Here is a 14,008-nt window from a genome sequence, read left to right on the forward strand (position 1 = left end):
CAATTTTAACTCTCCAATTAGCAAAATACTGGATACCTTCCCCTGCCTCATCATCATCTGGGCTTGCCCCAACGCGGGGCCCCACGGCTGCTTGAGACCCGGTCGGATCGTGATTTTTGTAACAAATTTATCAAACGAGCCTTTCAGAGAGGCATTAAACTCTTCCATTTTCTTTAGTTTTTTTCTTTTTTCATCCCCTGATGGAAATTTCCTGAATCTGTCTCGTTCTCTCGACATTGTGTTTGTTCCACACACCCCCCGTCTGGATCAGAGCAGCTTGTGTCTGCGCTTGGTCTGATCAGTTGTATTGAACAACAGACACGCGCATCATTGCACATATATTTATTGATATGCACAGACTAGTACACATTTAGGTCTGTAATGGAACTGTTGATATTTATAAGGGAAAAAAGGAAAAAAAAAAGGAAAAAAAAAAAAACGGCCCTTAGCGCGAGGTCCCATGCGGTCGCACGGTCCGCACACCCCTTGCGGCGGCCCTGCATGCTCTTGCAGAGCACAGGGAGCACCGTTCTGCACATGTAAGCCACTGCAGATGTATCATGTCGTTTGTTGTATAAATTAAAAAAATAAGTAAAAAGAAATGAAAATAATACTGATAAACAATAAGACTCTGGGTATGGTATGATATATATTCATGCCCGCAGGTACATACACACATGCACACTCTTTCTTTAATAATATTCATATACTGGAAGCAGTTATAACACTGATGGATTTCAAGGGTGTTACTCAGGAGGACATTATATCACTTCACACTCCCTAGGGGCTTCCACCAACATTAGCATAATGTCTCAAAAAGCTTATTAAAGGCCTCCAGATGTCAACAAAAATGCATTGTTTCATCTAATATTGTATGTTATCTTCTCCATTGTCATGTTTGATGCCATCTCTTTAATCCACCTTCCAATTCTTGGGCCATCAACGCTTTTCCAGTTAAGGGAAATTATACGTTTAGCTTACACACATATCGACAAATCTAGAGTCTTTACTGTAAGTGAGGGATAATTGGATGTATACCCAAAAGGAAAAGCTTGGAGTCCAGTGGTAATTTCTTAGCTAATATTTGGTCAATCAATATGTCTTGCCAGAAGGATTTCACTTTCAAACATTCCCATATGCAGTGGAACAACGCACCTCGTGCAGCATCGCACTTGATACAAGTATCAGGGGTGTTACTTTTAAACTTGTGCAATTTTACTGAGAATTTGACTTTTTTTAATGTAATGAATTTATCAACTTAACTGAAATGATTTTTTTCAGTAAAATGTGTATTATTATTATTGCATTACTGTCAAGTAGCTGCATTTTCAATGCCTTATGATCCCTGAAAGTTAACATTGGGAATTCATTTTGTGGTGTAAACTAATAAAATAGGGACCGGGTCCAATGCAGAATGGTCTTGTATTCGTCTTGGACTGTCTTTATAAGATTTGTGAAGAAAGGTCATGCTACAGTACATAAAGAAAGCAAGATTCACTGGTCTAAACATACCCAATGTAACTTATCTTATCTGTTTTTCTGCCAAATATCAAGTATCTGTTTCAGGCCGACCCCCAAGCCCTGCCACTGCAGCTCACCTGCTTTAACTTCAGTCGTACGTTTTAGTGTGAGCAACTTGAAATAAAAGGGCAAACATCCCCTGCACACAAACTGTTCCTCTCAAGAACAGAAATGTACTTATGCACTCGTGCAAAGAAAGAGACAAATAAATACTGTAATATTTCAACCCACACACCCGCCTTTCCAACCACCTACATGCCCACCAACACATGTCTCCATAAGCTCTAGTCTTGGTTTTTCGGACTTGAAGCAATTGCACTGTGTCTGAATACCCATCTGAATTTCTACAAAAAAGTTAATAAATACAATCACCTTTTTTTTCTTGCCTTACTTGAACAAACCTAATTGAATGTCAGTATATCTCTGACCTGAAGCAACAGTTTATCCTCTGAAGTTGAAACCAGTGCTTATTTGCATCCTCCATCCAGTTCCTGGCAGTGACGTGTGGTGAGTCGGTGAGGCAATGACTCCTTTAGTGTCAGATTTACAAATATATAAACCAAAAGGGTAGCTTATTCAATGGGCTACTGGTTATTTAATATCTCATCAGCATTCTTCACAAAAAAACACATGGACACACACACTCACGCGCGCACACACGGTACATATTACAGATACGTAAAGGTAAGAAAAACGTGCATTTGCTCTACACCATCTATGTATAGGCCGTCGCAATTCTATAATTCATACAACATAAATGAGAGACTGGTGTACAAAACCACAGATTTAAATTTTGACCTTTAGTGAAATATTCAGTTGTTTTTAAAACGTTTAATTCTGATACTTTAATCAATTTAATACAGATTACTCAACAAAAAGCATGAAAAGAAAAACAAAGAATATTTTATTTAAGGCCAAAATTTAGTTTTTAAATATTCTATTGTATTTTTCTTAGTCTAATCTCTTTTTTATAAGATTGAAAGTGTTTTTGGTCTTACTTGTGTGTGTGTGTGTATATATGCATGTATGTACATATATGTATATATATATATATATATATATATATATATATATATATATATATATATATATATTGTTACGTCCCCATAGGCATAAGAGCGTGAGGGGAGTAACACAGGTGGGAACCGAAGGATAAAAGAGGAGGAGACCAATGTTTCAAAAGCTGTGGTGAATTTATTAAGAACTAACAACAAAGGGAAAACAACATAAAGCGGGCTCCCCCCCACTAGGAAAGCTGATCAGCCGGACTGCCGGACTCCAACGACCGCAGCCTGGAGAAACCTGCCACACACACGGCTTCGTCACACACAAAGGCCCACACAGAGCAGGGAACTGCAGCTCTCCCCAGGTATTTGTAGCTGGCCACGCCCAATCATGGCTGCTTGGCTGCAGGTGTGATCAATGAGTGGCAGGGCAGGGGGCAGGACCTGGGAAGAGGCAGAGCAGAGCAACACAAACAGACACAGAGGCCACAGGGCCGTAACACCCCCCCCCATAAAAACAAACCCCTCCGGGTTTGTTACTGGGCAAAAAATGTCTCACCCACGGGACAGCGCGTCAGCCACGACGTCTTCAGCTTGGAGGTTTGGGTTGAATGCGTAGGCCTTGGTGCCATAAACAATGTTTCTGAGCTGACCTTCCAGTTCCTTCACGGTGTTGGACCTGTCAGTCAGCTGCTTCTGCAGTTTGATCATTGACACCTTGCTGTTGATTTGCGACTTTAGTGTGGAGGTGTGATGCTGCTGGACCTGTAGGAGTCTCTCCTCATACTCTGTCTTCTTCCTCTCCAGCTCCTCCGTTAACCGTTCTGACGTTTCTTGTAGCTCCTCCACATGGTTCTGCTGGGACTCGATGACATTCCCTAGGTTGCGGATCTTGGCTCTGGCTTCCTCCAGGAAGCTGTGTCCATATCGAGGCAGCTGGCCAGCTGGAGGTCTCCCTCCTCCATCCCAACTCCTCATGATTCCGGGTCGTGCTGGACAGTGAGATAATGTGTCACCTCTAAGCTTTGCCAGCCCAGAGTTGACCCGTGACTGCACCTGTCCATATGGGATGGGCCTCCGGCTCTGAGAGCTGAGGAGTTGCTGCTCGCGTTTCAAAACTAAGCACTCTGCAACCAGGTGGCCAGGCTTGTGGCAGAAAAAACACCGCCTATCTGTCCTCACCCTCAACCGGGAGGCCGGGACATGAGGGACCTGCTTATCAGTGGCCCTCTCAGACAACTCACGGGGGGAAGACTCACGTTTAGTGAGCACTGCCTTGTGTGTGAGGGCGAACTCGTCAGCCAAGGAGGCTGCTTGCTGTAGAGTAGCTACCCTCTGTTCATTGAGATAGTCCACCGTACGCTCTGGAACACAGGCCTTAAACTCCTCCAACAGCATGAGCTCACGCACAGACACATCATCAGCCTTACAGGCAGCACACCAACGGTCAAATAGAATCCCTTTCTCCCTAGCAAAGTCAGAGTATGTCTGACCGGAGGTCTTTCTAAGGTTGCGGAACCGCTGTCGGTAGGCTTCTGGGACTAGCTCGTACACACGTAGTACAGCGCCTTTCACCTTCTCATACACAAGGCTGTCTTCCACAGAGAGGGAAGCACACGCTTCCTGAGCCCTTCCAGTCAACTTACACTGCAGCAGGATGGCCCACACGTCAGCTGGCCAGCGTAAGGCAGTAGCTATGCGCTCAAACGCACCAAAGTATGACTCTACTTCAGACTCTCGGAAGGCAGGAACTAGAGAAATATGCCTACTGATGTCGAAGCCGGGAGGGTGGTATGCAGGAGACTGTGCACCTACAGCAGGAGCGCTGACAGGGGTCTCACTCCCCTGCAGCTCCAACTGACGTATCCTAACCGCAGTCTCTGCTTCCAACTCCAACTTCTTCACCTGTAGCTTAAACTCACGCTCCTCTTTCCGTTCCTGAGCCTCACGCTCCTCTTTCCTGTCCTGAGCCTCTATCTGGAGACGAGCAATACGCAGCTTCACCCGGGCATCCAGCCTAGAGCCAGGAGTAGACCCAGCAGAGAGGGGGTCAAAGCGTGGCATCGTGTACGGCTTCTCCTCCCCCTCACCATCACTGCTGTTCCCCTGTTCGCTGGGAGCAGAGCGCCCCCCCTCAGCCCCTTCTCCACCCTGAGAAACAGAGCCGCTCGCACCCGAGGGCTCTGCCACAACAGAAGCCCCCTCCCCTTGGTCCCCAGTCGCCACTGGAGGCAGGTGAATACCCTTGTCAACCATCCCCTTTACAACAGCATCCCTAAGCTCCCCCTTACGGAGCGCAGTGGAGACAGGAATGCCATAATGCTTAGCAATAGCATGCAGGTCCTCCCTTCGACATGCTTCTAGCGAGCTCAGAGTGGGGTTAGCCACAAACACAACCAGGTCGAAGGCAGCCATGCTCGCCAGGACACCAAACACACAACACAATTACACACTATACACCACCGTCCCCACTGGACTAACCACACAAGGCTACCACACCACAGGCTACTGACTAGCCTGTTGAGCACTAACACAACAGCCCTGAGTTAACCAAGTGAACAGCAAAGCCACTGCTAGGCTGAAACAACTGGCTTAGCACTCAACACACCTGTGAGTCACCCACCAGTGATGAACAGAATGCACATAGATGCCTGCAAACACACACAGCCCAACCTGACCAGAAACAAACTTCCCCAGAACCTACCTAACCAAAACTATGCCTGACTTAGCTGTCTTCTGGAGCGTGCCGGGCTCGGGGCCACTTGAAAGGCCACACATCAGCGGCCAGAGCCCTGAAATGCCTACCCCCACCAGGGAATTGAATCCCCACCCAGGATTTGCTCCGAAAACAAAAAAGACAAAATAATAAACGAGTGCCCGCAGGAAGGACGACTGAGTCAGCCCAGCTGGACACTCAGCTCAATCATCTACTTCTGGGGAGGCAGTCCACACAATGGCCAGGCAAGACAAAATCAGCAGACATCAAACACACCTGCCCAACACCAGCAACAACTCACCACCACGAAAAACCACCAAACAATGACCCACTCCTTATCCTTCGTATCCCGAACGAGCCCCCAAATATGTTACGTCCCCATAGGCATAAGAGCGTGAGGGGAGTAACACAGGTGGGAACCGAAGGATAAAAGAGGAGGAGACCAATGTTTCAAAAGCTGTGGTGAATTTATTAAGAACTAACAACAAAGGGAAAACAACATAAAGCGGGCTCCCCCCCACTAGGAAAGCTGATCAGCCGGACTGCCGGACTCCAACGACCGCAGCCTGGAGAAACCTGCCACACACACGGCTTCGTCACACACAAAGGCCCACACAGAGCAGGGAACTGCAGCTCTCCCCAGGTATTTGTAGCTGGCCACGCCCAATCATGGCTGCTTGGCTGCAGGTGTGATCAATGAGTGGCAGGGCAGGGGGCAGGACCTGGGAAGAGGCAGAGCAGAGCAACACAAACAGACACAGAGGCCACAGGGCCGTAACAATATATATATATATATATATATATATATATATATATATATATATATATATATATATATATATATATATATATATATATATATATGTGTGTATACATATATATGTGTGTATATATACATATATATGTGTATATATGTATGTATATATGTGTATATGTACGTATGTGTGTATGTGCATGTGTATATATATATATATTTGTACTTCATTTTTTTTTACTTTTAGTATTGTTCTTTTTAATTTGCATATTCGAAATAAAGCTCAATAATAACTTTTATTTGTAAATGAAGTCCAAGCGCCTGTCCGCCACAAAAACCTCCGTTACTTTGTTGTAAAAGTCCTCCTTATTTTAGTACGTGAGCGAACGGCGTTGACTCACGTTCGCCCCCTTCAGGTGAGGCAGAGTATTGTCTGCCTCACCCTGTGCCTTTTTCACTGCGGTTTTATTTCCCAACACGAAACTATGTGTCACTAACAAACATTAAACGTTAATGGTTAAAGACATTAGCCAGACTGTGGAAAATCAGTTCAAATAAACGTATCTGCAAACATTATATTGGCGACATGCAGAGATACGGCAACCAGCACGTGCCAATCACACGTATCAACACAGTTTGTGATGGATTGATCAATCAGAGGTGAGGTGAGGCTCGCTGCTGCCTCACCTCACATTTCAGCCCTGTATTTGAACAGGAAATAGGCAAATTCAGCGATTTTGACTATAATAAATGTTTGAAATTAGTCATACATAAAGATCAGTGGACAAATATTAGTATAAATTTGATGTTATAATTATTTATTTTTTTACTTGACATGATGACATGTCCTCTGACCGCACGTCCCTGGTTCCTGGGTATAGTAGCCCGGTGTCTGTACTTGAGGAAAACGTTTGATACGGTTCAGTTCGAACACCTTTATTTGTACAGCACCAATTCACAGAAAACCTAATCTCTAGGCACCTTATACAGAAGAAAGTAAGTGATGCATATGGCTAACTAAGTGTTGTACAATATCTAAGCCTCCTGTGCACTCTGGCAGAAATTTCAGAGCATGGCTGTTTTCATCTCTTTCTCTGAGCAAGCCTTTTTATAGCCTTTAGTAATCTGTTTTTGTCGTGCCCTTCTTTGTTTTACCATCCCTCCATTCACGCTTCCTCTGTTTCTTTCTGTCCCTCAGGCTTCTTTTTGTCCTTCAACCATTGTCTTTTTCTCTTTTTCCTTTTAATCACCTTTTCAAACTCCTCGTTTTTTTTCCTCCTCTCTTTTAAAAATCTTCAAATCCCTGACCAGTCTCTGTCCCCCCCCACCCTTCCCTTCCGTATCATTTCCCACCCTACGTCTCACTTGTGTTTCTTTCTCTCTCACAGCTGGAGTGTGATAATTTCATCACCGTTCTACAGAAAGTAAACGACACGTTCATCGTATGTGGGACAAACGCTGGAAGCCCCAGATGCTGGATGCTGGTAAGTTTCTCTGCTATGCCTCACTTTTAGCTGTGGCAAATATTTTACCCCGGTGGACTAAGAGATCGTAAAATGAATTGCAATCAGCGTAACTCACTCACTTCTTCTCCTGGGTAACATGGAGAATAGATGATAATTTGCTCCTGCAGAGGATATTTTCATTCAGTAAGGAAGATGATCTTTCACTGATAAATTGAGTTTTATCTAATGGCTGCTGAGTAAAATACATAATTACAGAGGCTTTATATACTCAGATATGATCTTCCTTCCCCCTGCAGGTTAATGACACGGTGCTGACGGATGTCCAAGGCAATGGGCAGATAGGATCGGCCTCTGACATCTCACCAGCCTACCCTTCACAGAAGTCCATCAGCTTGCCTACAGGTAACAAACACTGGAGGAAAAAAACATATTTTCTTGAAGAAGTGCATTCTTAGCTGAAATGAGGAAGTCTGTAGTAAGAATGCAGTGACACATCCTTGACAGAGTTGTCATTGGTGAGCCTTATGAGCCTTATGAGTTTCCCTGAGCTGCATGAAGCAGCTCAGGGAAACGGCTGTTAGTAATAAAGAAATCTCTAACGGTGACACAGAAGGGCTGGTGACTTACAGACTTAATCTTAAACAAGCAGCAATGAACGGGCCCTCGCACCCTTGTGCACATTCAGTCGTGCTGCAGTGGAAGTGCTTGTATGACTTGCATGTAGATTCTTCAGGCCTGGACATTTAGCGGATGACACCACCCACGACTCTCTATATCAAACCATCAAAAGTTATAACAGAAAGTAGGAACTATCAAATATGGACCAATCAGATGAAGAGGGGGCGCGCTTTTTGGCATCTATCGTCGCCACGGTAACGCTTTTGACTGAGAAAAGTAATGCCCATCGTCGCAGGATCGAGACGCACATTTTGATGTATAACACACGTGGGTGCACGTTACGGTTCGGGCGAAGAAGCGGCCGAAGAAATGGCATAAATTTCGCCGAAATTACACGATTAATTCAAAATGGCCGACTTCCTGTTCGTTTCGGCCATGGCGCCAAGAGACTTTTCTTTAAGTTGCCACCCACGAGTCTTTATGTCAAACCATTCAAAAGTTATTGCAGAAAATCGGAAGTATCACATATCAGAAGAAGGGGCGGGGATAATTTTCACCAATTATGGTCAAGGACTCAAAACCGAGTCCGATGACACCACCCATGACTCTATGTCAAAACATTCAAAAGTTATGGCGGAGAATAGGGACTATAAAAATATTGACCAATCAGAAGAAAGGGGGGGACTATTTTGCACCAATGAAGGTCAAGTACTCAATACCGAGTCCGATGACACCACCCACGAGTCTTTACGTCAAACCATTCAAAAGTTATGGCAGAAAATAGGGACCATCAAATATGGACCAATCGGATGAAGGGTGGGCGCGCTTTTTGCCGTCTATCGTCGCCATGGTAACGCTTTTGACCGAGAAAAGTAATGCGCGTCGTTGCAGGATTGAGACGCACATTTTGATGTATAACACGTCTTGTGCACGTTACGGTCGAAGCGGCCGAAGAAATGGCATAAATTGCGCCAAAATGACACGATTAATTCAAAATGGCTGACTTCCTGTTCAGTTTCGGCCATGGCGCCAAGAGACTTTTCTTTAAGTTGCGACATGATACAGGTGTGTACCGATTTTCGTGCATGTACGTTAAACCGTATTGTGGGGCTTGAGGCACAAAGTTTTCTAGGGGGCGCTGTTGAGCCATTAGGCCACGCCCATTAATGCAAACCATTAAATATCACATTTTTCGACAGGCCTGGCTTGCGTGCAAAATTTGGTGACTTTTGGGGCACGTTTAGGGGGACAAAAAGGCCCTCATTTCGTTGGAAGAAAAACGAGAAAAAAAAAATCCTACAGATACAGCCCATCTGAGGACCCATTACATCAAACAAAAACGTTACTTTAAAAAAGGGCGGTGGCCATCAAGGACTTCAGATTCCTGCCTAATTAAACTGAGGTCGGAGCCACTTACTCTAACCATTGATCAACCAGATTCCTAGGACGGACTTGCACACTTTTGTTTAGTGAGGTGAATAAAGTAGATCAATGCATTCAGATATCATCATCATCTTATCAGCATGGGTTGCTGTGGCAACGACGTGGGTGTGAGTAATTACATACAGTTTCTGCACTGATGACACAGCTCTCCACCATGAGAGATGTATTGATCAACTGCCTTGTTCTGCTCTGCTGCTTCAAGCTGTGTCTGTGCAGAAGTCTCACCCCCAAATATTGGCCAATGACCAATTATTATTCAAAGACACTTTGAAATCTAAACGATGCAGACTGAGAGGTATTGATGGATATTTGATCAGTTTCATTTTAGACTACCTCCATCCAGTTTTGATATGATTTTTTTTTAAATAAAAGGACTTTTTTTCCATTTTGCTGCAGCCTTTAAAAAAAAAAAAAGCATTCAGTGTAAAATCTAGATTATGCTAAATTCCAGCAGATGCCTGCATTGTGCTGTGTGGAGAAAAAGGCTAAACAGCAGATACTGTTCTGTTTGAGATGTGTGAAATCATCCAAGTCCTCACACTACTAGCAGGTCATCTGTTCATAAATTAATGACTTACCATTCAGAAGTGTCCTGCAACAGTCACATTCTCAAGCAGATTTGGAGTCCAGACCATGTGAGGCTAGAATTGATTTGTGCGTAGAGAGAGGAGTACAGAACAGCTCTGCATCACAGACGGCCCTGCCATGTTCTGCGTTTCACTGGTTCACAGACGTGACCAATAACAGCAAGGCATGGATGGTTTGGTGGGGCCGGGGACCAGGAGGACAAATCTGCTGTTCAAAGAGGCACAGTGAGAATAAAGAAAAATAGGCTGCTGAAATGTACAAAGCCATGGAGTTTTTTGAGTCAAGGTCTACGTTCGACTAGTTTGGGGGTCGGCAACCCGCGGCTCTAGACCCGTATGTGGCTCTTTAGCGCCGTCCTAATGGCTCCCTGGAGCTTTTTCAAAAAATGTTTGACCTTTTTTTCATTCTTTCTTCTTTTTTTCCCTTTTTTCTCTTCTTTTCTCTTTTTCTCTTCTTTTTTTTCTTTTTTTCCTTTTTTTCTCTCTTTTTTTCTGCCTTTTTCCTTTCCTTTTTAATCTCGAAATTTTGACTTTTTTCTCAACATTTCGACATTTTTCTCAACATTTTGACTTTTTTCCCAAGATTGTACCTCAACATTAACCTCGACTTTTTTCCTCGAAATTTTGACTTTTTCTCAACATTTCGACTTTTTTCTCAACATTTCGACTTTTTTCACGAAATTTTGATTATTTCCTCGACATTTCGACTTTTTTCTCAACATTTCGACTTTTTTCTCGACATTTCGACTTTTTTCTCAAGATTGTACTTCAACATTAATCTTGACATTTCATCATGAATAAAAAAATCTTCCCCCAGTTATAACTAATATAGAAACATGCAGCATGTGTTGTCTTCATTCTAAGGCTTATACAAGACTTTTCATTTTTTGCTGCTCCAGACATATTTGTTTTTTGTGTTTTTGGTCCAATATGGCTCTTTCAACATTTTGGGTTGCCGACCCCTGGACTAGTTGAATGCAGACGATGGTGAGGACAGACTTCAAAATAGCATAACATGACACCTTTTAAGAGATTACTTCATGAAAAATTGTAGAGTCCTTAACAGTTGAAAAATAAAATAATTATTATTTCCGAAAGCAATTGTTAATTTTGGGGAGTAGCTCCTCGTCCCCTAGTTGTTTCCTAACTGACTTCTCAGGGTTACATGTGGTGATCTCCAGCAGTGACCAGGGAAAGGCAGACTAAGCTCTTCCCATTATTTTAGCAGCAGAGCACTTTGTGTGAGCTCAGGGCACCCGGGAGCAATCTGCCTCTTTCAAATCACCTCCTATTCACATCATGCAAATGAGCAAATCCTTTTATCTAAAGCACCTCAAAACTGTTTTAAAGAGACATTCCTCCACATAAAATGTAGTAGTTTCCTGGAACGAATAGATTCTGACCCAGATAAGACTGAAAATGTGCGTGCTGTTTGTGAAAACATGACGTAGCGGCTCGACAAACAGGGTCATTTATGTGTGACTGGTTTGCATTTGTGTTTCAAGCCCATTTTTGACCCAAATCTTATAGTCTAATCATGTCAGTGGAAAAGGCTCCTCCTGGAATGGTTTTTAAAATGTTTCCATGAGATTATGTGAAATAATGGACTTTTTTGTTTAATATTCAAAGCTTTGATTTTAATAAAAGGTTAGGGTAGGACCTTTAGACGTTGGGGGTGGTGGATGAGAGCGGTTAGCAGGTGGCTGCCACTTCAGATCAGACACTTAAGGCATCATCGTGAGGCAGAAACTGAAAGAGCAGGCCGAGAAAGACATAATAAGAATGCGATTTAAATGGAAAGTGATCGGAATGTAATTGATGATAAGAACCTGAAGGGCGGCGCTGGTGGAAGCTGGCATGCTTTTTATAAGCAAGCAGGACCGCTTATTGTTTTTTTTTTGTTTTTTGGGGGAGGGTGGGAGGGGGGTTATTATATGATTGATCTATTGTCATTGTATTTTTGTATTTGATTTCGTAGATCCACATCAGACTGGACGGCTCATCCGGGCAGCTGTACAGACACTGCAGAATTTGGTTGCTTTCCTCCTTCTCTGAGTTGGCAGGCTGACGGGAGACCACTTTATATATGTTAAAGCAAGAAAAAACGTCATAATAGGTCCCCTTTAAAGGAGCAATGTGTGACATGAAGCCAACATCAAATTCACACTCCAGACGCTAGTCAGAACGTGGGGAGTATAGTAGCAGAAAGTGAGTGGATCTACCCCACGTAAGAAACAAGAACGCAGTCCCTCCTCCGCAATTATATGTCGTCAATTCAACGCCAAATGTATTGTGACTCAAAATCTAAAATCTGAGTATCAAACCTCACTATCTGCTAACACGTAATCTAACACCAAAGATTCTAAATCTCTAACCAAGCAATCGTTTTTCTCAGTTACACATTTCTTTTCTGGCCATCATTTCTAAAACCATCTCCGTTCTCAGTCCCTTTTTCTGTTTCTGTCGCCGTTCGTAAACGGGTCAACCTAGCGCCGCACCGACCCAGCGTGGGCAGCGGGGTGTGTGTCCTCACCCTGAGCTTTTCGGGTGGTCACCAGCTCGACAGCGAGATAACGATGCTCCAACAAACTAACTTTCCCTTCTTTTAGCTGGTTTATTGAAGAATGACCATTGCCTTCTCTTTGACCATCTAAGAACTGAAATATACAAAGTGTGGTAACACCTGACTGACATTACAAATTAGCTTGGTACATGCAAGCACATGCAAAACAAAACATTTTCATAACTAATGTAAATATGCAAATAATGATACGATTGTTATGCAAAACAAATAGACAAGAATTATATACAGGACTCTCTCAGAAAATTACAATATTGTGATAAAATCCTTTATTTTCTGTAATGCAAAAATGTCATAAATTCTGGATTCATTACAAATCAACTGAAATCTTGCAAGCCCTTTATTATTTTAATATTGCTGATCATGGTTTACAACTTAAGAAAACTCAAATATCATATCTCAAAAAATTTGAATATTTTGGGAATCTTAATCTTAAACCGTAAACCATAATCAGCAATATTAAAATAATAAAAGGCTTGCAATATTTCAGTTGATTTGTAATGAATCCAGAATGTATGACATTTTTGTTTTTTTAATTGCATTACAGAAAAGAACTTTATCACATATTCAAATTTTCTAAGACAGTCCTGTATGTCATAAGCAATACTTACGGACAAATCTTGTCCAGAGCAACAATGATATCAGGCCAATATCAGCTTAACCTGTGGAAACGTTGGCATTACGTTCAGGTATCTTGGATTTATCCACTTCCTCCTATCTTTTTTTCTTTAGGTAACCAAACTGCTATAAACACCCACCAGAAGGGAAGTTCACAAAAACCTAATCTATTGTTACTTACAAAAGGCAGAACACAGGACATAGTCCAGATCACTACATTTGGTGTTGAATTAACGCTACGGTAACTTGACTTACTCTACTGTTAAAGATGTTTAGCAAAACAAACTCGGCAACGGTTTACCTACTAATCTAAAAGTTCTACATTAAAACTTCATTTCTTTGCTGTCCGTGGCCTGTCCCCAGCGGGGGAAAGCACTGCCGATTTTAGCCCTGTTCTCCATTTATTCTTCTGAACAAGCTTTTTTTCTCTAGCGGGTGGTTGTGGTGAGAACTTGAACCTTCCTTGCTGTTTCTGTTTATCCATCCTGAAATGATAACTTGGGGGCGGAACTAGGGCTAGGCGATATGGACCAAAAGTCATATCTCGATATTTTCTAGCTAAATGGCGATACTCGATATATATCGATATTTTTTCTGTGCCATAATTGGGGTTTCCCCCAAAGCATTATAGCATAGCATCTCTGTTAGCTTCATTTTTTTCTGAGGCAAACCCTTAAAAAAACAGTCAGTTTTAATACAA

At 42.8% G+C, this 14,008-nt stretch overlaps 1 protein-coding gene across 1 annotated transcript in view; it reads left to right on the plus strand.

Annotated features, from left to right (window-relative positions):
- The window catches only part of si:ch211-113g11.6 (uncharacterized protein LOC559008 homolog), a 61,982-nt gene that overhangs the window by 19,187 nt on the left and 28,787 nt on the right, over positions 1–14,008 (plus strand). Inside the window, exons 4-5 of the mRNA XM_061717563.1 lie at positions 7,384–7,479; positions 7,758–7,863. Coding sequence (XP_061573547.1) covers positions 7,384–7,479; positions 7,758–7,863 — 202 coding nt within the window. The remainder of the gene's footprint in view (positions 1–7,383; positions 7,480–7,757; positions 7,864–14,008) is intronic.

The sequence above is a fragment of the Cololabis saira genome, chromosome 3 (assembly GCF_033807715.1).
Source record: "Cololabis saira isolate AMF1-May2022 chromosome 3, fColSai1.1, whole genome shotgun sequence".
NCBI classification, from domain to species: Eukaryota; Metazoa; Chordata; class Actinopteri; order Beloniformes; family Belonidae; genus Cololabis; species Cololabis saira.